Source organism: Phocoena sinus, chromosome 7, assembly GCF_008692025.1.
Source record: "Phocoena sinus isolate mPhoSin1 chromosome 7, mPhoSin1.pri, whole genome shotgun sequence".
NCBI classification, from domain to species: domain Eukaryota; kingdom Metazoa; phylum Chordata; class Mammalia; order Artiodactyla; family Phocoenidae; genus Phocoena; species Phocoena sinus.
In genome coordinates, this window is record NC_045769.1 from 26,738,226 (window position 1) to 26,763,361 (window position 25,136).

At 34.8% G+C, this 25,136-nt stretch overlaps 1 protein-coding gene across 4 annotated transcripts; it reads left to right on the top strand.

The window, feature by feature from the left end:
- MYL1 (myosin light chain 1) lies at positions 1-24,217 on the top strand. Of its 4 annotated transcripts, XM_032637304.1 has the most exons (8): positions 11,911-11,984; positions 12,690-12,714; positions 12,968-12,995; positions 16,942-17,085; positions 19,418-19,591; positions 20,047-20,124; positions 23,242-23,284; positions 23,893-24,217. In XM_032637304.1, exons 5-7 carry the CDS (start codon positions 19,420-19,422, stop codon positions 23,268-23,270), a joined length of 279 nt encoding a protein of 92 aa, XP_032493195.1. In that variant the 5' UTR covers positions 11,911-11,984; positions 12,690-12,714; positions 12,968-12,995; positions 16,942-17,085; positions 19,418-19,419; the 3' UTR covers positions 23,271-23,284; positions 23,893-24,217. The 4 variants fall into 4 exon arrangements, with proteins under 4 accessions (XP_032493192.1, XP_032493193.1, XP_032493195.1 ...); XM_032637301.1 differs by lacking the exons at positions 11,911-11,984; positions 12,690-12,714 and adding an exon at positions 1-422; XM_032637302.1 differs by lacking the exon at positions 12,968-12,995 and having other exon boundaries at positions 11,896-11,984.
- The last annotated feature ends 919 nt before the right edge of the window (positions 24,218-25,136 follow it).

Below are 25,136 nucleotides of genomic sequence, written 5' to 3' on the forward strand. Positions count from 1 at the left end.
AGTTAAAAAAAATTGATGAAGCCCTGACCCTTTAGTTTCCATTTATAGTCTGGGCCGGAATGCCATCCCCCTGGACTAGCAAACTGTCCAATCCAGCCTCAAGTGTCAAGATGCTGTTAGGCACTAAGTGAACTATATATGCATGCCCTTACAACCATTTAATGCTCTGGGTCCACCTTCAAGACACCAGTCTGTGGATCAGGCGAACCACCACTCCTCTTCCAAGAATCAGTTTGACAGGTTCTTTAGGAGGTTCTCCTTCTCTTTTTTTTTTTAAACCCATCCTTTTAAACACAATGGCACCAAAGAAGGACGTGAAGAAACCTGCTGCCGCTGCTGCCCCAGCCCCTGCCCCTGCCCCGGCACCTGCACCTGCACCTGCCCCACCCAAAGAAGCAAAGATTGACCTCTCTGCCATTAAGGTAATGAAAAGGGTGAACTGTTTGGTCACTGAAACATCTTCAACAGTAGGGAACACTAGGAACTTTCAGAGGGACATATTTTTCATTGAGAGGAATGGAGTTACTAAGCAAACTGGTGGATTTGGGTAGAAGAGAATCTTGATTTAAAAAGTAAATAAACTGTAGCATATAATTTCACTAAAATTATTATGAGTATGGCATTATATTTGGAACCTGTATTTGCTCTACCTTTTGTTTCTGTTTCCTTTTTTCCCTAAATTGTCAAAGTGCAAAATGTATAATTTTACAAACATTTAAACCAGTGGTTTCTTTTTTTTTAATAAATCTCTATGGAAACTGGATCTCTTCCTTAAAGCTACATCAAAAGGAAAGTTTTAGTCCCTACTTGTTTCCAAAAGTTTAAAAACAGCTGATGACCCAGTTGTCCGAGATGTATTTATTTGACATCTGCTTTATTTCATCTGAAAAAGAGATTTTTGCAATTCCCCCTCCAGCTTTGCTTAATAAAATTTGATACCACACTAAATGACATCCCAGTGCAGACAACTACGCACTCAAGTGTTTCAGTGACTATAACTGTCATCTTGTTTATTTATATATACATTATTTAATTCAGAATGTGAGTTGCTTCTAAATGAAACTAACCCCCCCCAAATATGGTAAAACTTGCTAGTTATACAGCTTTGAGCTTATGTCTTTGACCTCTTGCATACTGATCTTGAACTAAAGAGAATGTGATTGATTTTCATGTCAACACTTTGCTGTGATCAAAGTTCTCCACTGCCAAAAGATTATCCGCTTTTGGAAGAATGACGCCATGGATGTGCCTGTTTCCTCTCGGCAATGTGACCCATCAAATGTGCACCATCTCCTCATTCATTGGGCTTTGATTGGTCTGAATGACAGTTTGAAAAGCTTCATCTAGGGAACCCTGCCTTATATGGAAAACTAGTGGGTGAAAGTTCCTAGGAGGTGATCATTTCACTTAAGCCAATAGTTCTGTGCTTAATAAATCTGAATTTTGCTAACTTAATACTTGCTGACATTTAATATGCTGTTTACTTGCAACAGCCAAGCTAACCTATAAATAAATAATTCATTGACTATTTGAGTATAACTGTAGATTCTTAAAAATATTCCTGACAAAAAAAAAAAATATTCCTGACATAAATATTGAATCAGATCACCCTTAGATGTATATGATGATATTAAGTAAATATATTCCAAATTTTTACAGCATTCCAATTAAACATGAAATTTTATGTTTCAGAGTAGAAGTAGATCTTGACAGACATTTTCTCTTGAGTTAGTAGGTAACTGAAGTCATATTTGGAAAATAGTTAGTCGTAGAATCTAATATTGATCAGGAACTATTCTTAATTTATATCCACTTAGGAGACAAAAATGAATGTCATATCTTCCAGTAAATGTTTTTCTGTCTTGAGGACTGCATGCATACAGTTCATTATGAGGAAATCAAATTTTTCATCTCCAGCAATACTAGTTAATATATCTTATAGATGCACACTGACTACATTATACAATAAGCATGATTATAGCCACTGCAATAATTCCAATTGCCTCTATTCATTGACTCCCCATTTTACATTAACACTAGGGATATGAATCAGTGTCAAAGCTATTCCTCTTTATATTTACTGTGATTTATAAGACAATATCATCCCTTTGTATCTGGGACTACAAGCATTTGGAAAGGAAAAAAATGTGTCTTCTTAAGGAGAAAAAGAAGTATCCCACTAATGAAAAGAGGCATTAATCTTCTTCCCCAAGGAACAGAGTAAGAATAAGTAAATAAATAAAAATTTAGTTTGGCAGGTAAGAAGTCTCCAAGAAAAGACAAAAAATCACTCTTTAAATCCAAAAAATAAACTGATTCCTTCTTCATAGCAGAGAAGTGATGCTTTTCTGTATCTTGAAAATTGGTTTATCCTTTCATCTATATCTTGAATTAATGCTAGTGTGAACTAGTACAGCTAAGCAAAAGAAGGAAATACTCCTAGAGAGTCTCTGTAAAGATGGGATATGCTCCATCTTCACTATTTCATTGTAGAATTAAAGATGTGATGGATGTTGATAAGGGACACAAACCAAAAAAGGAGAAGTTAAATGAATCTAGAAGAAACAGATTATCTTTCATTCAGAGAGCCCATTCCTAATGGAAAGAGAACAAAGAAAAGAAGCATATTTTTGCAAAAGAATTTAAATGGCTTTAATGATATGCATTCAACAATACGAAATCAGTGCATATTTATAGATATTACAACATAGCTAAAGAATGTGATGCAACTTGAGAACTTTATAAAATCTAATTTCATCCCAATAGGTAAGAAGACTAATTAAAATGTGCATTAAAACATTTCATATTATGATGCTTTTAATCATGTAATGGTATTTCTAGATATATTACCTCATATAAGTTATAAACGTTTTTCAAGCAGAGAAAATGAACTTTAAAGAAATTAATCGAGCTGTTATATGTGTTCATTAACTTTCTGAAAACTCGATAAAGAACAAAACTTAATTGAATTTTACACTTTCTTTCATAAATCATATAAGATTGGAAATCTCTAGCTGTGCTTTACACTTTGAGTAGGGCTGACGTTTAAGTGGGACTATTTTAGTGTAATATTATAGTCATTACAATCATAGTATTTAATCCGTCAATACTATCCCAGTTAATATCTATGTTCCATATTATAATATACTATGTTACTAGCCATATATTTGACTCTGCATAAACTCTGAACAATATGAATGAGTTTTATCAATTTTTTAAATGTGTTTTCCAACCTGATTTCCTGCTTTATTGGTTATTTCTTTAGAACATTTCTTTGGTTCTTCTGACATAAAACCTTTTATATTTTCTGAGGGAATGCTTACCTGATGTCCTAGCCCCATGGATTTTCTATGAATATCCTTTTCAAAAACACAAATACTGCTGACATCTGAACATTAAATCTACCATCCTGGGTGGTTCTAAGCACTCTTTGCTTTCAGAGAGCTGATACTTCCAGCAACAATGCCCAGACTAAAGCCTGACAGAATCGCCAAGTGTGGGAAGTAAAACCCAGCATAAGTTTAGTTTCAAGTACAAACACAAGAATTAACACCTGTTGCCCCAAACTGCAACCAAATGAAATAACAAAAGTAAATAAGTATGAGATGAGCATGTGCCTAGATTTTAAAAGATCTTCAATGTTTAAGCAAATTTTTTGCATGATGCATGCCTTAGCTGATATGTCAGGATTGCTCTGAGGTGATGGGACTTTGAATCATGTCTGTCATTGTGCTGCTTAAATTTTAATTCTCGTTGTATTCACCACTCAATCAGGTCATCCCTGACCAGATACTGCGGGCGACATTACAAAAAGTGGTAACGGTACGGAATGCATTGACAGAAACTCATCAAATAACAAATCTCACAGCACAATTGACCATATGCTTGGGAAGATTTAAACTTTCAGTTAATAAGGTGGAAATATAGTATTCCCAATAAATACATCTACTTACTGATGAGTATTCAGTGGAGGCAAATATTATGTATTCACTGAAACACCTGACTTGTCCTTGTCCAGGTATAGGACCTTTTGTGTTAATCTATAAATTATTTTTTCTCATCTCTAACAAAGCTGATACAAACCCAGTCCTACTTAGAAGGATTGTTGGAAAAATCAAATGAGGTCATGGCTCATGAAAGGCTTTGAAAATTATAAAGTTTTTTGTAATATAATAATCAATATTTATTATGAATTTACTCTGTGCCTTATTATCTTATTTAATCCACAAAACATTACACTAAGGTTGTTTTTAGCCTCATTTTGCAAGAAAAGAAGCTGAGCCTAAATGAGGTTCAATGTCAGGCCCATGATCAAATAACAAGTATGTGACAGAGCTAGGATATAACCTAGCAGGCCAAATCCAGAGTCAATTGTGTGAACCATATCCTAAACTACCTCCTGTTTATAAAAGGGAAGTTGCTGTTTCCAAGAATGTGAAAAGGAACCTTTTTTGCTCTTAAGGATATGAGGTTAAGAATGGTCAATATAAGGGTGATTCTCACATTGCCCTTCACAGCCCTTCGGTAGCCAGAAGAGGGGGTGAAAGGCACACATCAGAGCTAGTTCATCAAGACTTTTGACCTTGGCAGTTCATTACTGTTTTGTTTTCCTCAGCTTCCCCCTATCTTAGCACCTGTTGCTGACAGGTTGGGTGTTCTCATTTACAGATGGAAGGTGAGATATTAAGAAACTAGAAAGACCCCCAGTCACTTTGCTCCAGCTTCCTGTAAAAAGTTGTAAATGGAACATGGATGTTAAAAATGCTATTATGAGAGTAGACTGGTAGTTGCTAGGGTCGGGTGGGGATGGGAAAAAAGAGTGAAGGTGAACGGAGGGTACAAACTTGCAGTTATAAGATTAATAAGTTCTGGGATCTAAAATACAACATAGTGACTATAGTTAACAGTACCATATTGCATACTTGAAAGTTGCTAAGAGAATAAATTTTAAAAGTTTTCACCACAAAAAATATATATATATATAACCGTGTAGTATGATGGCTATGTTAACCAACTAACCTTATTGTGGTAATCATTTCACATATCAAAATTATCATGTGTTAAATCATCATGTTGTACCCCCTAAACTTATACAATATTATATGTAAATTATATCTCAATAAAGCTTGAAAAAAACTATACCAAAGTATTTTTTAATATTGTTAAATGTAGTTAAACTTATTGTATTTTAAAATAATTTTGCTTTTGTTTAATTAAACATACACATATTTCAAACATGACCTCCAAGTTTTTCCATCAGGTTAATATTCTAAGAATGCGATGGGTTTCTATTTTGTTTACAAATAAGTAGCATGATTTAAACTGGAAATCTCAACAAATATTCTTTGGAGTCATATATAAAAATATAATGCCACGTGTATAATGATTAAATCTTAACTAATCTGAGGAAAAGAAATAGGAATAGAAGACATAGTCAATTTCTAATTAGAAGTGAAGACATAAGTCTTCACTTCTAATTAGAAGTGAAGAGATATGTCTAAATAAGTGAAGACAGAAGTTGTTTCTAAGTTTTCTTTATATAATTTTAAGAGTTTGTCTTCTTTTACTCTGGCCTTTTAATACAGACTAATTTTTAATACAACTAAAATGTCAACCAATTGCGATATTCATCCATTTGTGGCATGATTATAACCTCAGAAGCAAACCAAAATTTATGTGAGATTATCACTAGGTATCAGTAACAAGTTTCCACTTTGAAACATCTACTCTGTAAAAGAAGAGAACAGGTGGAGTGGAGTGGGAAGATGTTAAAGGGCATTCTGTAACTCTGTCTAAAATTATATTTTAAGTAATATGTAACTGGATAATGTCTTTGCAATGTAAAAGGCAGTTTGGAAAGGAATAGGTATGTTCACCAATTAATAGTGAATAGCACTTTTAATTTTAAAGATAATGAAATTTGTGCAAGACAAGGAGACCACAAAGTGACAGTGCCAAATTTAGCCTCTCGACATTTTAGTGCTGAAATGAACCCCCTGGCAAGTTGTCTTTAGAAGCCTTTCCATAATTACCCGGCATTAAGCACCATCTGACTCATGGAAACTGTGGAAAGGATTATATTTAGTCTGCTGATACTACACTTTCTTCTGCTTCTCTTCATACTGGAATAGTTTTTTTATGAAAATAAGATTTTCCGTAGTTTGTTTCTGCATCAACTTCTACGGTTTGTTTCTCCCCTCAAATCAGAACATGGAGGGCAAAAATTGCAATATACTAGTAGTAATGGCTTCAGTTATACTGGCTAAAATGTAAATTATATGGATGATAAATCTTTGTTATTCTGATCACAAATTAATAATAGTGAGTTGAAGCCAGAGCAGAAATTTTTTCCTAAAGATAAAACCACATCTTATTCAACTTTATCTTCTTCCTTCCACTGTGGCAAGTGAGGTTTTTTGTACCTAGTAAGTACCCAATGATATACCATCTCCTGATATAAGTGAGCTAGAAAATACTCATCTGAACACAGTGTTATGAAATTTTATTTTGCTTAACTCCTCTTTATCTAAACTACTTCAAAATAATATCATTTACCAAATTTTTAGGCAAATTGCCCTTTTCCATTAAAAAAAAAAGTGAGTTGCTGTAGATACTACTGACAAAAGGATGGAAAACTCACAACATTATAGAACCATAAGCAACCATAGAAATCATGCAGTTTAATATTTCATATTTGAGAAAGCTATAACCCAGATAAAAGAAGTTATTTAATCAAAAGACACATGATTTATTACAGGAGAGCCAGAACAAAATTCAGAATACCTCAATCCCCATCTAAGTCTCTTTCCACCATATCAAAGACCTGAAATCTCCAAAATAGTAATATCAATATTCATATATCCCTGTTGTCACTAACAGAACTTCTACTCCAGATATGGAGGAAAAAGCAGATACTTATAATTTCTTAAAACACATACACAAGGCATTTTTTCAAAGCATTTTTCACAAATGCTTTTATTTTAAAAATAAAAAGAGGAAGGAAAGAACATAAACACAACTTGGATTTTTAAATTAAATTGCATACAAACAAATGCACAAAGTAGAGCAGGTGCAACACTCACGGAAAAGCTGATGAGAAATCCAAAGTAGTATAGACTTAGGTCACATTTTTACATTTTTATTAAAATTCACTTAAACCTCTTTGTTAATTCCTGTGGGTCTAAACTGTATTATTTTAATAATTCAGCCTTTGTTCTAATGTGACTGAATTCAGTTGACTAGTCTAGGCAGGCATCCTAACCACAGAATTACTCATTTCCTCTTCTATTCAGATCAGTTTATCCAATATAACCATCTATTCTCTCTTATATTAGACAACCTGGGCTGCTACTGTATTCTCATTGATCTTAATTTCTCCTTTTTATACCATATTAGAGTCACCAGCCTAAATATATCCTTTGTTGAAATAAAAAACTGCAATAAAAGTATCTATTTCCTTTAAATTAAGTGAATTGTTCTGAAGCACAAAACTCTCAGAGTTCCAAAATAGTACTTCTGCTAGCCTTTTACAATGATTCCTCATAACTCAAAGACTGGAGTGAAAATTATTAAGTTTTTGTTAGGGTTTGCATACATCCAGGTCTTTGTTCTCCCTGCCAGGCATTAAATCAAAGAACATGCAGCAATGTTTTCTTGATTGAAAACTGGCCCTGGTTAGATTAAGGTCTTTACTTAGCCTCACCAGTCATTAGCCCTACTGTAATATCTAGCAGTGATGATGAAGTTCTTTAAAGACTGTAGTCTATGTTCATTCCTAGGGCATTAGCCCTCAGTATTCAACATCACATATCTTCCAGATCGTCTTTAATTATAGCTCTTCTTGTTATACTAAAGCTTAAGATACATCAATTCCAGAGCCTGTTTGATTAAATGCATTTTAATATTTTTCTATAAATCAATTCCTTCTATATACCAGAAATTTTATCTTGTCCTTAATCAGTTAACGAAACCTCATGATTACTATTAGAAAAGTACTTCACAAAGTGAAAAATAATCTGAAAACATTGCAATAAAAATCTGTTTTAGTACCAGTACCTTGCTGACTACTACTCACCTAAATTCAATACTAAATAGTACATAAATCGTAAAAATGTGGAAGGTAGTTATTTTACCAACAGTCTAAGATAAGTATTTAGGCTAAAATGGAAACACCCTTTAAAAAAACAAATTGGGGGTTGGCAAATTAGAAGTCCTGATCATAACATTTATATAAAATCTAAGGAAAGATTCTGGAAATATAAAGGCATATACATCAATAACTTAAAATGAGCATGCCTACTATATGCATGGCAGTTCTAGGTGCTAGAGATACAGCACCAAAGGAGAATGTGTGCCCCTACTCTAGAATGTAAGCTCTTTGAAGGAACTGACAAGGTCCGTTCTCTCAAGGAAGATAATATCCTATGGACCTAGAGTCTGTCGTACAGAGTGAAGTAAGTCAGAAAGAGAAAAACAAATACCGTATGCTAACACATATATATGGAATGTAAAAAAAAAAAAAAGAAAAAACTGGTTTCTGAAGAACCTAGGGGCAGGACTGGAATAAAGACGCAGAAGTGGAGAATGGACTTGAGGACACAGGGAGGGGGAAGGGTAAGCTGGGACGAAGTGAGAGAGTGGCATGGACATATATACACTACCAAATGTAAAATAGATAACTAGTGGGAAGCAGCCTCATGGCACAGGGAGATCCGCTTGGTGCTTTGTGACCACCTAGAGGGGTGGGATAGGGAGGGTGGGAGGGAGACGCAAGAAGGAGGAGATATGGGGATATACGTATATGTATAGCTGATTCACTTTGTTATACAGCAGAAACTAACACACCATTGTAAAGCAATTATACTCCAATAAAGATGTTAAATAAATAAATAAATTTTAAAAAAATAAATCTTCAGAAAAAAATTAAATAAAAATAAAAAATTTTTTAAAGATAATATCCTAGAGGAGAAGACTTGTTTGAAGGAGGAACTTACTATACATCTGTTCTAAAGATTTTAATTTAATTAAAATTCTGCTGAACATATAATATAGGCAAGGTATTTTATAGAGTTATGGGGGATACAATCTAAGTATAAGGCAAGGGTAGCATTCCAGGAGGGAGAGGCTCACACTTGGGTTCACATCATGGACCAAGGGAAATGGTCTCCAGTAACAGCCTGTGCTTCCCAAAAGTTTACAGTCAGGAAGGTTAAAACATATTTCAGTGGCAGAAAGGATAGTATCCTAGGAGCTAGGCAAATAGTAAAGGTTCTTTCAAGGGCTTTGAAGGATAGTTAATTTCTAAGAAGCAGAAATGACAGGAGAACATTCCAGATAGAAGAGACTTAAAATCTAATTTTCAAAACAAACCAAATGATGACATAGCAAACTGAGTCCAAAATCAGCTGACATTTTGTATTCATATCACGCCTTTCTTCAAAGGGTTGATTACTTCATCATTATAACACCCAGGAAGAGATACAAGAGAATGTTTTGGCCATTTGTAAAAGTGTACCAGAGAATAAATAGCATCTCCCACTTATTCTATGGGCACAATATCTAGGTCTTCTTACTTTTAAACTATAGTTTATTGTCTAGACTAGACTAAACTGTAGCCTTCTCTACCATTGTCAATAGCTTGCTTAAATGTTTACTTTGATCCTCAGTAAGCACAAAAAAACTACACGCTCATTCTCTATGTGATAAAGATACAGGTAAAAACTAGAGTGAAATAGTTTAACTGCCTCCATTATATTTTAATAAATAATAAACCTTTACATAATAGGCAAGTGGTTATGAATAGCTTATTTATAACGTAAATACAGCTATTAAAACGACTTTCCAGTTTACTTGACAGATTTGACACAAATTGATTGTATTTTATATGTATTCAAGGACACATTTTTCTATCTGAAAAAAATGAAAATGAGCATTATGTAGGTTATATGATGGGATGGGCATTATGTAAGACAACTTTGATGAGTTTGTTTTGTATTATCTATAGTTATTAATTCTACCAAAGATATATGCTAGTGCTCAATACTGATCATAGGGCAATTCAAATTTAATGACACAATACCTAAATACAAGAGTAAAACACAAAGAAACATGGTCTGCTCTAATGGCTTTAATTTTTGCATCAGAAATCATGAGACTCCAAATTATACAACTATCAAAGGTGACAAATTTCTACCTTTGTCCCTCCCTCTCATTTTCCCCTAATGAGTCAAAGGATTTAAATTTTTTCTATTAACTTCCATTTCCCAACAACCTCTCAAAATGTCAACCTATTCATGAAGATATGTCTACCTGGCTACTAATTTTTTTTTTTTTTTTTTTTTTTTGCGGTATGCGGGCCTCTCACTGTTGTGGCCTCTCCCGTTGCGGAGCACAGGCTCCGGACGCGCAGGCTCAGCAGCCATGGCTCACGGGCCCAGCCGCTCTGCGGCATGTGGGATCTTCCCGGACCGGGGCACGAACCCGTGTCCCCTGCATCGGCAGGCGGACTCTCAACCACTGCGCTACCAGGGAAGCCCCAACTACTAATATTTTTTAAGTTATATTTTCAATTCTAATTTTGGGACTCAGACTCCATGAGATCTTTTTCACTACTTACAAACTTTGGACAAAAAATGATATGCGTTTAAATGCTGATTTCTTTCCAAATGGCATGGGGAAAAGCTGCAAAGTATACATCTGCCTAGCAGAGGGAGATTATGCTTTTTGTGACCATTCCGTTAAAAATAGTTGCTGAAACAGTACTTAAATTAGAATTTATCTCTAACATTCTTTATGCCTTTGAGCTGCTTTAAATATGTAGAAAACTGATAAACATGTCTGAACTTTAGTTCTGACTAGACTGGTCTCTTCTCAGTACCATTCTAGTAAGGGAGTTGTCCCCTATTTTCAGGTAAGCTGTCATAAAAACTTACTACCAGCCAATGCCATGGATACCTTTAAAATTCTAAAGTACAACTTTGCATTTCACAACACCTGCTTTGTATTCTTTTGGTTCTCAGTCTGGTGACTGAGTCATAAAATGTTTGACATGGCAGAAAGGGAATCAGCACATTCTGGTAAGAACATAAGCAACATTTTTAAATTTTAAAAGAACATGTACAGAATGAGAGAAAAAGAACACAAAATGGTCCATCAGCTTTCCCTCTTAGAAGAACTTCATAAATTCAAAAAATATGACTAGTCAGCCACCATAAAGATAACAGGTAGGAAAGCAAATACCCAGCCCTAATGTAAGAAAACTGAGGGAGAGTGCTGAAAATGGAGATTAAAACCATTCCTGGCTTAGATAAAACTCTATACTCCTGAAAGTACAATGTACAAAGAGTGGTCTTTAATTGGAGATTTCACAAACTGACCAGATTTTCACTTGGGCAGACCCAAGAAACATACAAAATGTATGCACCCCTTTCAAGTCCTCTGAACTTTACCACAAGGGACAGAGCTGCAGAGAGTGTTTCTTCTATAGCAGTTGCCATTTGAAACCCCAAAACAGTCCCATCCAGAAAGTTCCATTTATACCAAAACTGCTGACTTGAAGTTTGCAAAGTCCATAATTCACCAAGAGAAGGGATCAGCTGTAGCCTTTAGAGAAATTCTAAGCTCCTCTGCCACTGAACAAATAGGAAGCTTCTTAAAGGAAGATGCTCAAGAAAACATCTCAGGGATAAAGACCATAAAAGTACTGATAGGCATTGGTCTCACCATGGCTGTCCACTCTTAGGTTCTGATTTCCTAAAAATAGACCTCAGGGTACAGATCCCTCTTTCCCTTTGCCCTAAGAAAGCTAAAAAACTCTCCAAGGGGAGTGGCTACTTCTCTCTGAAACCTGATGCTAGCTGTGAGGTCACAGCTTCTCCAGAAATAAAAGGCAGCCTCGGCAAGGGAGGCCCCCACTCAGGGATTGGAGCAGCCCTCAACTCACTCTTCAGCTTCGCCGCTGTCTGCAGCCCAGAAGCTCCATCATGGTGGGTCCTGTGAGAAAACTACTTGTAATTTATAGACAGATATAGACAGTAGATAGGAATAAAATTGAGGAGAGAACATATTCAGTATGTGTGTAGAATCTACTTTTGGTTTTTATTAAAGTGGGTTGAGGACAGGAGAGATTAATTCGAGGTATTATGCCAACTGGAAAAATATGTCTTACTCCCAAAAACAGTACTTTATGCTTCACCAACTTTCTATATCACATAAGTTTTATCATATCTAAATTTAGGGAAAAACCTGCAACTATAGCAAAATACTATACCTTAAAAAAAAAATCCAATGATGCTGATAACTAAAATTAAATAAACTACTTTCCATGCATTGGGTAAAAATATACTGGTTAAATAGAAGAAAGACTTCAAATGACCTTTTTAATGCAGTGTGTCTGTATTAGACATATGTTAAATACACCGTAGGTTATTATATTATTCCAGAAAGAATTTGATTTAGCATTTGTTAAATCATTGACTCATGGATTAAGATATAGAAAGATGTTCCCTAACTATCTTTTGCAACAGCTTTTTATTTTTCCTAGATTCAAAAGTATCCTAAGGCAACCTTCTTATTCTATGACACCTACATAGCTTCCTAAAAATCTCAGAGCAGAGAGCACTCTCTTCTGTCAACGCATTTGAAAGAGTACTAGTTGTTTCTTTCTTTCTTCCTCTCTCTCGCCATTGCAGTCCTTCAGTGCTGACCAGATTGCTGGTAAGTGAATTGAGCTTCTCTATTCCAGAGGTAGGCAGAGCGCTTCTTAGCCTCTGAAATATCACTCATCTCCAAGACACGTTACTGCATGGCTCAACCTCTTAGTATCCAAGCTATGCCTGAACTCTGAAAAGTAGGCATACATTTTCAGCTTACTTTGAAGATTACTCAGGGAATGAGCTTGGATACATTTAAAAATCAGGACATTTTTGTTTGGTTAAAATATTCTTTGTGGTTAATTTCTTTCTAACAGATCGAGTTCTCTCAGCAACAGCAGGATGGTAAGTCTAAACGATATAATATGTGCACACTCATAAAGATGGCATGTAAGAAAACCAACTCTCTTGAGATGAGATTAGCTCTTTCTAATTATCCCCACTGATGTTGTCACTCTAAATATAAATGCTCTCAATCACTCTAAATATAAATTCTCTCAACATGAACCCTTCACGTATAATCAGCAATCAAAAGTTTAGGCAAACAAAAGCTAAATACCACAAAATAATTTCTTGTATTCACTGATTTCTAAATAGAACCAATTCGATACAGTAGGTAATACCATACATATACCCCCCAAAAATATGTGGATTCTGGATGGCTAATTTGTTAATCAAATCCCTAAAGAGTGATTTGGCAGGTCTAAATTATTCAATTTAGAAAACAAAATTGATTCTAAAACTGCCCAATTACCAAATACACATAATTTCAGTGGGCACCATAGTGAGTTGAGAGAAATAGCAGGTGAAGTGGATATAGAAAAAAATGTGCATTCAGAGAAAATGAGGGGAAAATTATTTATCAAAAAACTGTGGGAGGAGCCTTAGCCATCTCCTGGTCCATCTTTAGAGATGCAGGACAGGCTCCCAGAGAGGTGTTGAGACTGACTCAAAGATCCAAAGAATTAGTGATAGGGTCAAAATCTAATATTACTTTAAATTAATTAGAAATTTATTTCATAGAAACAGTTTCTAACTAGAAGACTTCAAATTCTGGAGATTCAAAAGAATATGAATAGTTTCCCTAAGACTTCCACTTTTTCTTCTTCAGGTCTTTGGATCCAAGAGATCCTGTGCCCTAAGACTCTTATTGTTTCACTGGAAAGTGTAGGGCAGAATAAGACGTCTTATGAAGTGAGTCACATATTTAAATAAACTGAGACAAAAATACATCTATAGAAGGGATGGAAGAAAATTTCAGTTATACAATATTGTATAAATTGGATATTGGTCATAATGATAAGTATGTATATATGTTATGATTTATAATATATAAATAATTGTGATAATACTCATAGGTATATAATTATAATTATACTCAGTTCTCTATCTAAAGGATTTAACATTTTTCAGCCTGTTTCAGTGTCTGGAATATCTCATGTTTGGAAATCAGTTAAGAAGAAAAAGGATATTTGCTATTGTACAGATTCATATATATCTACATCATGGTTAATACCTTCATGCAGACAAATTAGATGACCTGATGACTCAGAACCCATGATCATTTGAAATTATACTACAAAGGACTAATTTTTCTTATTGAAAACAGTTGGTAATTCTACTCTAATTTGTTTGATTTTTAATATATTTTAACTAATGATGCTGCTACATTATCTGCTACTGTACCCTAGTCCTCTTAAATATCTAATTTATGTGTCATTATGACTGCCAAACTATGGTAGAACCAAGCAACAGAAGACTTAAAAACCCTTTCAGAGACAGAGGACTTGGTGCTGAACATTAACTGTATTACTCCATATGTAAAATAGGTTTTAGATATAGAGGTTCAGTAAACATCGGTGTGGTGGACTGGTTTTCTCCTGTGCCAGGAAAACAAATGTAAGCATTTTAAATTAAAAGGAACTATTACATTTTAAGAAATAAATAAAGACATACTTTGTTTGCTTCCTTCTTCAATGATTAGAGTTTTTCTCATGGCTGCTCTACTTGAATGTATCACAAGTTTGGGGTAAAGAAAAAAACACTAGAAAATTATAGCATTCTAAAGGTGTAAGTCCTGTGCTGTCCAGTAGAGTTGCCACTAGCCACATGTGGCTATTTAAATTTAACCTGTAATTAAGTAAAAATAAATGCATTTAAAAGTCTACTTTCTCCTTTGCACAGTCATATTTTAGTGCTCAAAAGCCACAGGTGGAAGGTAACTACTACCCTTTTGGGCAGCCCAGATACAGAACATTTCAATCATCACAAAAAGCCCTAGAACAGTGTTGTTCTAGACTAAGGGCTGGCAAATTTTTTCTTAGAGAGCTAAATAGTAAATATGTTAGGCTTTGTTGGCAGAACAGTCTCTGTAAAAACAACTTAGTTCTGTCACTGAGGTATGAAAACAGCCATAGACAATACATAAATGAATGGGCATGTCTGTATTCCAATAAAACTTTATTTACAAAAACAGGCAGCCAGCCCGTAGGCAGTCATTTGCTAACCCATGTTTTAGACTCTTCAAGAGAATAACTAAGCCTTAAAAATCTGGTGTAGGAAGAGCAATATTTTTCTGGCCTTGGCCTTTAAATCAACAAAAGGGTTCATGTCAGAGAGATTCTATTACAGCTCATAAAACCCTATTTCTACATCAAGATCTGACCAGGGTAATAGTGAGCCCTCTGAGCAATCTGCATGAAAGCCTGGAGCCAGTAATAAGAATAGTTCAGTTTCACATGTCCCATAGGAAGATAAAATATAATATTTGACTAATGACCCCACAGTCCCTGCCGCATGTCTTTTAAGTTGGGGAAATGATCTGTGCTGTCAATTTGCATAGAACTTGAGGTGGAAATTTCAGCAAAGAATGATAACATGATCTATAGTTGATTGTTAACATAATGTCTGGTGCAATCTTAGATTAGGGGATGAAGGGATAGTTAAATAGGATGTTTTGCTGAGTAATCTATCTAGATAGCATCTCTTGATCTGAGACCACTAATGGACTAAAAAGAATGTTTTCACCTCTACTAGTTCATTCACAAATGGGTTTTTGAATGTTGTTGGTATTTACTCCAACAAGTTGCCATCGGTACTTTTAGGTTCTCCAGAAAATTTAATTTAGTTAAGTTTTAAAAGTTCAATTAAAATATCTTTACTTGCCCCTAAATCCATAGTAGCACCTCTTTCTGTCTTTTTGGTGTATACTTAATTCCTTGTTAATGTAATCCTGAAAGGCAAAACCAATTCTATCAAAGGAGAATGACAAAATTTAGGGAAAGTAAACAATAGAGTGATTGTGATAAAAATAGACAACACTTTTAAAATATGTGCTTACATACACATATGAATACCAGTAAAACTAGGGAAATCTGAGTAAAATAGGTGGAGTCTATCAATGTGAATATTCTGGTTGTGATAGTGTACTATAATTCTGTAAAATGGTACTATTGGGGGAAACTAGACAGAGTATTTAAGAGATCTCTGCATTTTTTTCTTAAAATTGCATGTGAATCTATACTTATCTCCATAAAATTTTAATTTAAAACGTGTACTTACATTCTAAAGCTAATACAGCAACATGTTATCATATGTTATTATATGAAAAAAGAGTAAAGTTTAAAGTGATCACCATAGCAATAGATTCAAACAAATAAGTCTTCAGAATCAGTTACACTAGGAGCCTATTAGAGTCATACATTGAAGTGGTTAAATGACACTATAGAACTTAGAAATTGGCCTCATCTACCTTTTTTCCTGAAAAATGAAGTTACTCCTGGAGAAAACTAGTTAAGAGAAGAGCCTAGGAAATTTGTACCTCAAGAGCAGGTTTTTCTGTATAAGTTAAGAAGTTTGGTTTAACCTCACATGACACAACCCCGATTGAAAAATTTGTTTTCTTGAAATTTTATTAACGTTGTTAATTATATAAGGGATTTTATGAGGAATTCTTAAGATTTCTCAAGGCCTCAGAATTTCTTAACCCAGTCCTGTGTCCAAGGCAGATGAAGGAGATATGAATAAATATGACTAGCAGTTTCAATTTCCATATCTGATGAATAAGAACATATGACTTGAAACTGGAAATCCTGCTTTAAAATAGATCCCAAAAGAAATGTCCAAAGGGAGTTGTCAGTTGAGCTTAGAAAAGGGAGAGCCCAAAGATAAAAACTTAAGTGACTGGCAAAAGCTGTAGAGGAGAGTTTGAACTGGATCCCTGATGAAGTTTGGATTAATTTATCGGTCTGAAGTATTAAAAAAGCATCCTAATGTTTCTTGCTTCTTTCAGAATTCAAGGAGGCATTTCTCCTATATGACCGAACAGGCGATAACAAGATCACCTTAAGCCAGGTTGGTGATGTCCTTCGGGCTCTGGGCACAAATCCCACCAATGCAGAGGTCAAGGCGGTTCTGGGAAACCCCAGCAATGAAGGTAAACACATGTTTTTCCAAGAAGTTGGGAAGTGTGTGTGTGTGTGTGTGTGTGTGTGTGTGTGTGTGTGTGTGTGTTGTGTGTGTGTGTGTGTGTGTGTTTATGTGAGAGAGAGATTTATAGAGAAATAAGTTCCACAGAATAGGGTTTAATTTACTTTTTATGGTAAGTGTGCCTCTTGGCCATCTAGAGTCTTAGTTTTTATCCTCATAAAATAAGTTAACCTTCCTTTAGAATTTGTAAGCATGACATAATTTCATGTTAATGAAAGGAAATGATATCTAATGCTGACATCATCATCATCACCATGTTATCTAAACATACCCTACAGTACTTCCCTGGTGGTCCAGTGGTTAAGACTGCACGCTTCCAATGCAGGGGACATGGGTTCAGTCCCTGGTCGGGGAACTAAGATCCCATATGCCTGCCGCGGGATGTGGCCAAAAAAAAAAAAACCATCTTAAAGGAAACTCAGCTTTCTAATTTAAGAACACACAGATGACACCTTAATAAAACTATTTTCTGTTTCCAAGAACTGTAAAAAGACTTAAAAACCTAAGCCAAAATCTGCATTCAGTCCCCCAAGGTAAATCCTAAGGCAAAAGTCAGTGATCTGATACGTAAGAGGCAAAATTGAAGAAGTCATTGGATACAGTAATCCAGTCATTAGTCTGGAACAAGGAAATTTTTTCCAATCCCATGATTCATGGCAAGTATAATAGTCTATTGAAAACTACCACTCTGAACAAAAAAAAAAGAAGACAAAACTGAAGTTTTTTCAAGTAGATATTTGGGCTATTTATCCTTGCCATAAGGAAAATAAGGAGGGGAAGGCAAATAATCTTTTTTTTTCCCAGAAAAGACCATTTTCCTTTATTACAAAAGAAAAAAAATTTGATTTCAAAAAACCTACCTCTAAATCGGTCTGCAGGAATTTTCCTCAAACTTCATTTTCTTCAAAGGAAAATGTCCAAGTAAATCATGCAAAAAGTAGCTGGGAGCATGAGATAAAGGAAGAGCGTAATAAGCCAAATTCATCTTTAAATGCCATTTTCTAACTTATCAAACATTAATCTTTAATGGAATTATTAGGTAAATGTTCATTTATTCAGCATTCAAATTTAATCTTCTTAATATTACTCAATGTACTAGATTTCTACACTATAAGGAAAGACTGCTGAATGGGAATTTTGACTTTAGGGGTACATAACTTTATCCATTTGTATACATCTGGATAGTCTGTTTTATACTTTTGCTGTGAATACTGTTTATCTTGTCAGAAGATACTAAAAAAGTTCTTATCTCCAGGCCTCTAAAACCGCAGAGAAATCAGAAGATCGCAAAGTATTTAACACACACACTCTCCTCACAGGCTTCTTTTCTGAATTACTTAAAATTTAAAGAAATTGAAGGCTCTACAAAAGCTCAGACAAAAGTGGAATATATATTAAAGTTCAGTTAGGTTTTGCTACATTTATATGTTAATGGATTTGTTATCAGTATATTTCTATATTGCTTCCCTAGTGTTTATAGAAAATATTAAATTGACAATACTAATAAAATCAGTAGCTAACACTGATTAAGCACTCAGTTTGTCCCAGATATTGTAATAGACTTTGCATGTATTATCTCATTTAATGCTCACACTACCACTACAAGGTATCTCTTTTGAGAGATGAAAAAGTTGAGGCACAAAGAGGTTAAGGAACTTGCCCATGGGGCTTCCCCTGGTGGCGCAGTGGTTAAGAATCCTCCTGCCAATGCAGGGGACATGGGTTCAAGTCCTGGTCCAGGAAGATCCCACATGCTGTGGAGCAACTAAGCCAGTGCGCCACAACTTAAGCCTGCGCTCTAGAGCCCGTGAGCCACAAATACTGAGCCCCTGTGATGCAACTACTGAAGCCCCCATGCCTAGAGCCCGTGCTCTGCAACAAGAGAAGCCACCAGGATGAGAAGCCCACATACTGCACGAAGAGTAGCCCCCGCTCACCGCAACTAGAGAAAGCCCATACACAGCAACTGAAGACCCAAGGCAGCCAAAAATAAATAAATTAAATTAATTAATTAATAAATAGCTCACTAAAAAAAAAGAAACTTGCCCATGATCACACAGTTGTAAATGGTGGGCTGAGGATTAAAGCTTAAGCACTACGACTCCAGAGCTCATGCTATTATCTATTACAAACATTTTGTCATCAGTCATTTACCAACTGAAATTTAAGCTGTATGAAGATTTTTCAGATGATCTAGAATGAACTCTCAAGCTTAATCTGTGACTCAGAGATGGCATTTAATGATAGATAATAACTCTCCAAATTGCAATTTCTTCCAGAGATGAATGCCAAGAAAATTGAGTTTGAACAATTTCTGCCCATGATGCAATCTATTTCCAACAACAAGGACCAGGGCACCTATGAAGACTTTGTTGAGGGTCTGCGTGTCTTTGACAAGGAAGGCAATGGCACCGTTATGGGTGCTGAACTTCGTCATGTACTAGCTACACTAGGTAAGAAATATTCATTTCAGTGGACTTAATAGGACAGAATATATAGGAAAGAGCATGAATTAGGGCAATCATGTTATAACCAAAATAAGTAGGGGGAAAGACTACAAACAGAAAATGAAAAAGAATAGTCAAAAGTTAATGACCATATCAATTAACCTCAATGTCAATGAGTTTATTTGGGGGAAATGATAACTTAAATTATTGGTAATGAATAAGTAATGTGCAGCATTGTAGCTCTTACAGGATAGAGTTTGGATGATCAGGTATATAGTGTGCATTTAAGTCATTTATTCAAAAACAATTTGTTGATAACCTTCTGGCTAGAGAACAGGAAGGGCTTAGTTTCTATCCTCCAAGAGGTTATAGTCTCCAGGAGTCCAAAACTGATCACTTACAGTGGAATGTTGAAAATATTCTCTGGTTTTCTTTTTGAAGAAAGAGTTTTGTTTCATCAGGTGAAAAGATGAAAGAGGAAGAAGTGGAAGCCCTGATGGCAGGTCAAGAAGACTCCAACGGCTGCATCAACTATGAAGGTACAATCTCACATACTCTGGTGGTTACAGCAACTCTGAACTGATTGGGTTGACGATGGACAACTTTTGAGCTTAAAACAACTTATCTTCTCTACCTTTCTTATTCAATAAGAGAACATACAAATGTTACTTATTATCAATCAGTTATATAATAACTCTAAAAAGATATCTTGTAAGGACCTGACTATATACATAAGATTTACTCCAGTGGGTTTTAACATTCCTGTGCATTATTATACAGGTTAAAATGTGTTTTCACTTTTATCTTTTCTTGTTAGATCTTCACAACACCTCTGTAAGATGGGGTTTGTGTCAGAATAAATTTTAAAATTAAATACTAATATCCTTTAATATTACAGTTGGAGAGATCTCAAAATCCTTTACAGCAAGCAGTTATGAAAATGAGGAATCCGAAGGCCAAAGATATTTAGCTATTTAGTGAAGGTCACATCACTAATGGCAAAGCTGGTGCTAAAATTCATATCTCCTTTTCTAGTGTTCTTGCTTAAATGAAATTTCTCATAGTGGCCAATTCTCTACTTCCTGCCACCAATTTTTTTTAACATCTTTATTGGAGTATAATTGCTTTACAATGATGTGTTATTTTCTGCTTTATAACAAAGAGAATCAGCTATACATATACATATATCCCCATATCTCCTCCCTCTTGCGTCTCCCTCTCACCCTCCCTATCCCACCCCTCTAGGTGGTCACTAAGCTCTGAGCTGATCTCCCTGTGCTATGCAGCTGCTTCCCACTAGCTATCTATTTTACATTTGGTAGTGTATATATGTCCATGCCATTCTCTCACTTTGTCCCAGCTTACCGTTCCCACTCCCCGTGTCCTCAAGTTCATTCTCTATGTCTGCGTCTTTATTCCTGTCCTGCCCCTAGGTTCTTCAGAACCTTTTTTTTTTTTAGATTCCATATATATGTGTTAGCATATGGTATTTGTTTTTCTCTATCTGATTTACTTCACTCTGTATGACAGACTCTAAGTCCATCCATCTCACTACAAATACCTCAATTTCGCTTCTTTTTATGGCTGAGTAATATTCCATTGTATATATGTGCCACATCTTCTTTATGCGTTCATCTGTTGATGTACACTTAGGTTGCTTCCATGTCCTGGTTATTGTAAATAGAGCTGCAATGAACATTGTGGTACATGTCTTTCTGCCATCAATTTATAGCAGCTTCACCCAGAGGGTCTGAAAAGCAACACACCACACAAAATAAAGATGCAAGATAAAGTTGCATGATATAGGGCTTCCCTGGTGGTGCAGCGGTTGAGAGTCCGCCTGCCGATGGAGGGGACACGGGTTCGTGCCCCAGTCTGGGAGGATCCCACATGCCGCGGAGCGGCTGGGCCTGTGAGCCATGGCCGCTGGGCCTGCGCGTCCGGAGCCTGTGCTCCGCAATGGGAGAGGCCACAGCAGTGAGAGGCCCAAGTACCGCCAAAAAAAAAAAAAAAGTTGCATGATATATCTTGTAAATTTAAAATTTTGCAACAAAATTGAAAAACTTATCCATCCCCCCAAAAAACTAATCTAACCACATCTCAATAAAGCTATGTTGACAGCTTTGGTATAAATATGGACTTATAAAGTCTAACAACTTGGAAAAAAGTAAGACAAGAAAAGCAGAGGGGCGGAAAGAGAAGTAGAAAGGAGAGAAAAAAAGAGAACAGGAGAAAAGAAAAAACTAAGCCAAGCATATCTTCACTGACAATCTTGGTTAAACTTTACGTTTTTCCTATAAACTATGTTTTACATTCAGGTACTGCCATAAGTACATTAGATAAAAGAAGAATCATTCAATAAATATTGTTTGGACAAGGGTATAGTCATTTAGGAAATAAAGGCAGATCTCAATCTCCTACTAGGATAAATTTCACATGAGTCAAACATTTGAATGTAAAAGCTAAAAGTATAAAACCCATGGAAAATTATTTATAACTTTTGGAATGGGAAGGCATTTCCAACACTGATACAAAACCCAGAAGGTATTACAAATTTCAATAAATTCAACCACATTATTTTTTTTATCTAAGTGGCAAGCCACCAGAAACAAAGTCAAAAGACAAATAGCAAACCAGAAAAAAAAATCTGCAATCAACATCAGAAAGTTCATTTGCCTAATTTTAAAAAAAGTTACAAATTAATAAAAAGACCACAACCCAATAGAAAAATTAACAAGTACACGAACAGACAATTCATAGGAAAGGAAATAAAAATATATATGAATATAATATGCTGAACTTCACTAATAATAAAAGAAATGCAGATTAACACTACACTTAGATATACTGATTGCCAAAATTAAAAGTTTAACCACACTTTAGGTTGAGGACAGTGTATGGAAACAGGTGATCTCATGCATTCTTGTTGGGAATATAAATCATTAAAATCCCTATGTGGTGATGTGGTATTAATTATTAATTCCAGCAAATCTACTTCAAGGGATGTAGTCTTTACACATACTTGCACTCAAGTGAAATGAGTGATATATGATTATTCATATTCATTATTCATTACTGTGTTGCTCGCGATAGCCAAATATTTGAACAACTTAATGTCCATCAATGTACGATGTATCAAATAGATTTTGGTACATTTTCACAGTGAAATTCCCTACAGACCTAAAAAAAGAACAAGGACACCCTTGTTTATGATTATGGTAATATTTCTAAGATACATTATGAAGTGAGAAAAGCAAGTGCAAAAGAGTTTGTAGAACATGCCACCATTTGTGTAAAAAAGATTTTTACAAACATATATTTGTATTTTCTTATACATGCATAATAGCTCTACCAACTTAGCTATAAAGAGAGGAACTAGATAGCTGGGAGACAGTGGTGAAGAACATTTTTTTTTATAAAGTCTTTCATACTTTCAAGAAAAAATTTTAACCATGTGAACATAACACGTAATCAGAAAGCTAAACTTACAAAATCGGGGAAAAGCCATAAATCCAGTATTAAGAACAGTAAGCTATACAGAGTTTAAATAAACTCTAGAGTTATAACTAGGAATAATTAGAATTGAGTTAACTTACTATACTGCTCTCTTATTAAATTTGACTGTGTTCTAACTCTAAACTGTATTATCCCTACAGCTTTTGTCAAGCACATCATGTCTGTCTAAATGGAGCTCTCAAGGTATCTATCTGTTTCCTCTTTAATATATAAGGGTTTCTCAATATTGTATTTTTTTAATGTAACAGCCTCACTTATATGCTGTGGATATAATTAGTATTGCTTCTTAATGAAGTTATTTATATTAACCAGAACACATTAATATAATTAATATTATATTAATATTAACAAGTTATTTATATTAACCCATCTCCTTGATATGGGTTATTCAGAAATACAGCATTTTTGTAAAAGTGTACAAGCAAAAACTTCTGAGGTTTTTGCTTTCATGTATAGATCCTATCTTTGTACTATAATTAAGCAGTGGAGATTCAACAAACCAGAGAATAGCTGATTAATTTAGTTGGAACATAACAATAATAAAAGCATTAGCCTATATTCTTTGAAAAATTGAAGTAGTTTTTAACAATTCCTGCTCTAGAAAACCATATTATCACAGTCCAAAGTGCAGCACTTGAAACCAGGTTCTTGCAGCAAGGAAATGCCTTACTTTGGAAGTGATGGTTCATTTTGTGCTTTTTCTTCTATTTCACTTGACACTATTTCCTTCCCCATTTCCTTTCTGAAAAGATGCAATCAATATCTAACTCTTTTTCCTTTTTCCTTTACAGATCAAGCATTGTTTATGAAGACTGGCTGGGACCTTATTCTAAGAACACCCATGACTAACTGTCCAAATCTGTTTACCATTGTTCAGAAAAACAAAACAATTTGGATCATTTTAGACTGAAGGACTCCCTGAATTTTTATACACCTTACATTTCTCTCTGAATTATATTCATATCACACAAACCAAGTGTCTGCTGCTCTAGAAAAGAAGGATAAAATACTGACAATCTCAAATCCAAGCACTGCTCTTTATTTTCTACCATGGGTCAAAGAACATCCTTAAAATAATAAATCAATAAATAATTTTGGTCAGTCTGGAATGTTCAAGTCGCACTGTTTTTATCTTCTTGCTTAGAGAAACTTATTTTTAAAACCCCAATTCTTTTGTTAATGTACAGAATATTGATGAATTATAAAATTTTAAGAGAATAAATAATTATAGTCTACACAACAATAACTGAATAATAATGATAATCATATATCATTGAAAATGCAAAATAGAAAACTGAGGAAATTCAGATAGAATCAGAGATGGTTTAATATAAGCTATCCGGCAATTTAAGATGAAAGCAGGTTTCTTCAGTTTTGTGTAAATCATTGTATACATAGCTTGACCTATTTCACTTCTAGTGACAGTCTGGCCTATTAGAAAATTCTAATAAGCCCGTGATATGTCTCACCGAATGTCTTCAAGGATAAAATTTAAAGTGACCTTTCAGCTGTTACTTAAAAAAACGTCTCTGGGGATGAGACTCTTACTCAAGAACTCAAGATCCTGTCTATTAAAATTCTCTCTCCTGCTATGATTTCCTCTACTTTGCATGTCCATGTCCCCAAAACCTTGGTTCTATCTTTTTTATTTTTTAACATCTTTATTATATAATTGCTTTATATTGTTGTGTTAGTTTCTGCTGTATAACAAAGTGAATTAGCTATACATATACATATATCCCCATATCCCCTCCCTCTTGAGTCTCCTTCCCACCCTCCCTATCCTACCCCTCTAGGTGGTCACAAAGCACCGATCTTTTAATACGTGCTGTAAATGATAAGATTAATTGATAGACAAGTTTATCGTGTAAACTCACTTCATCATATCATATTGCTATCATGTATCACTTTTCCTTTAGAATAGAAGCAGAATTTGCAAGTTAGTAGTTGGATATTTAGAAGAGATGAAATGATAACTAGTTCTCCCACTCTCTAAAAAGATATCCCTAAAATATATGGGATTTCAAAATCTCTG

Coding starts and splice junctions, on each gene's coding strand:
- MYL1 (XM_032637301.1), top strand. CDS start 162: ATGCTCTGGGTCCACCTTCAAGACACCAGTCTGTGGATCAGGCGAACC. Junction 423..12,967: donor TTGACCTCTCTGCCATTAAG/GTAATGAAAAGG, acceptor TCTTTCTAACAG/ATCGAGTTCTCTCAGCAACA. Junction 12,996..16,941: donor CTCTCAGCAACAGCAGGATG/GTAAGTCTAAAC, acceptor TGCTTCTTTCAG/AATTCAAGGAGGCATTTCTC.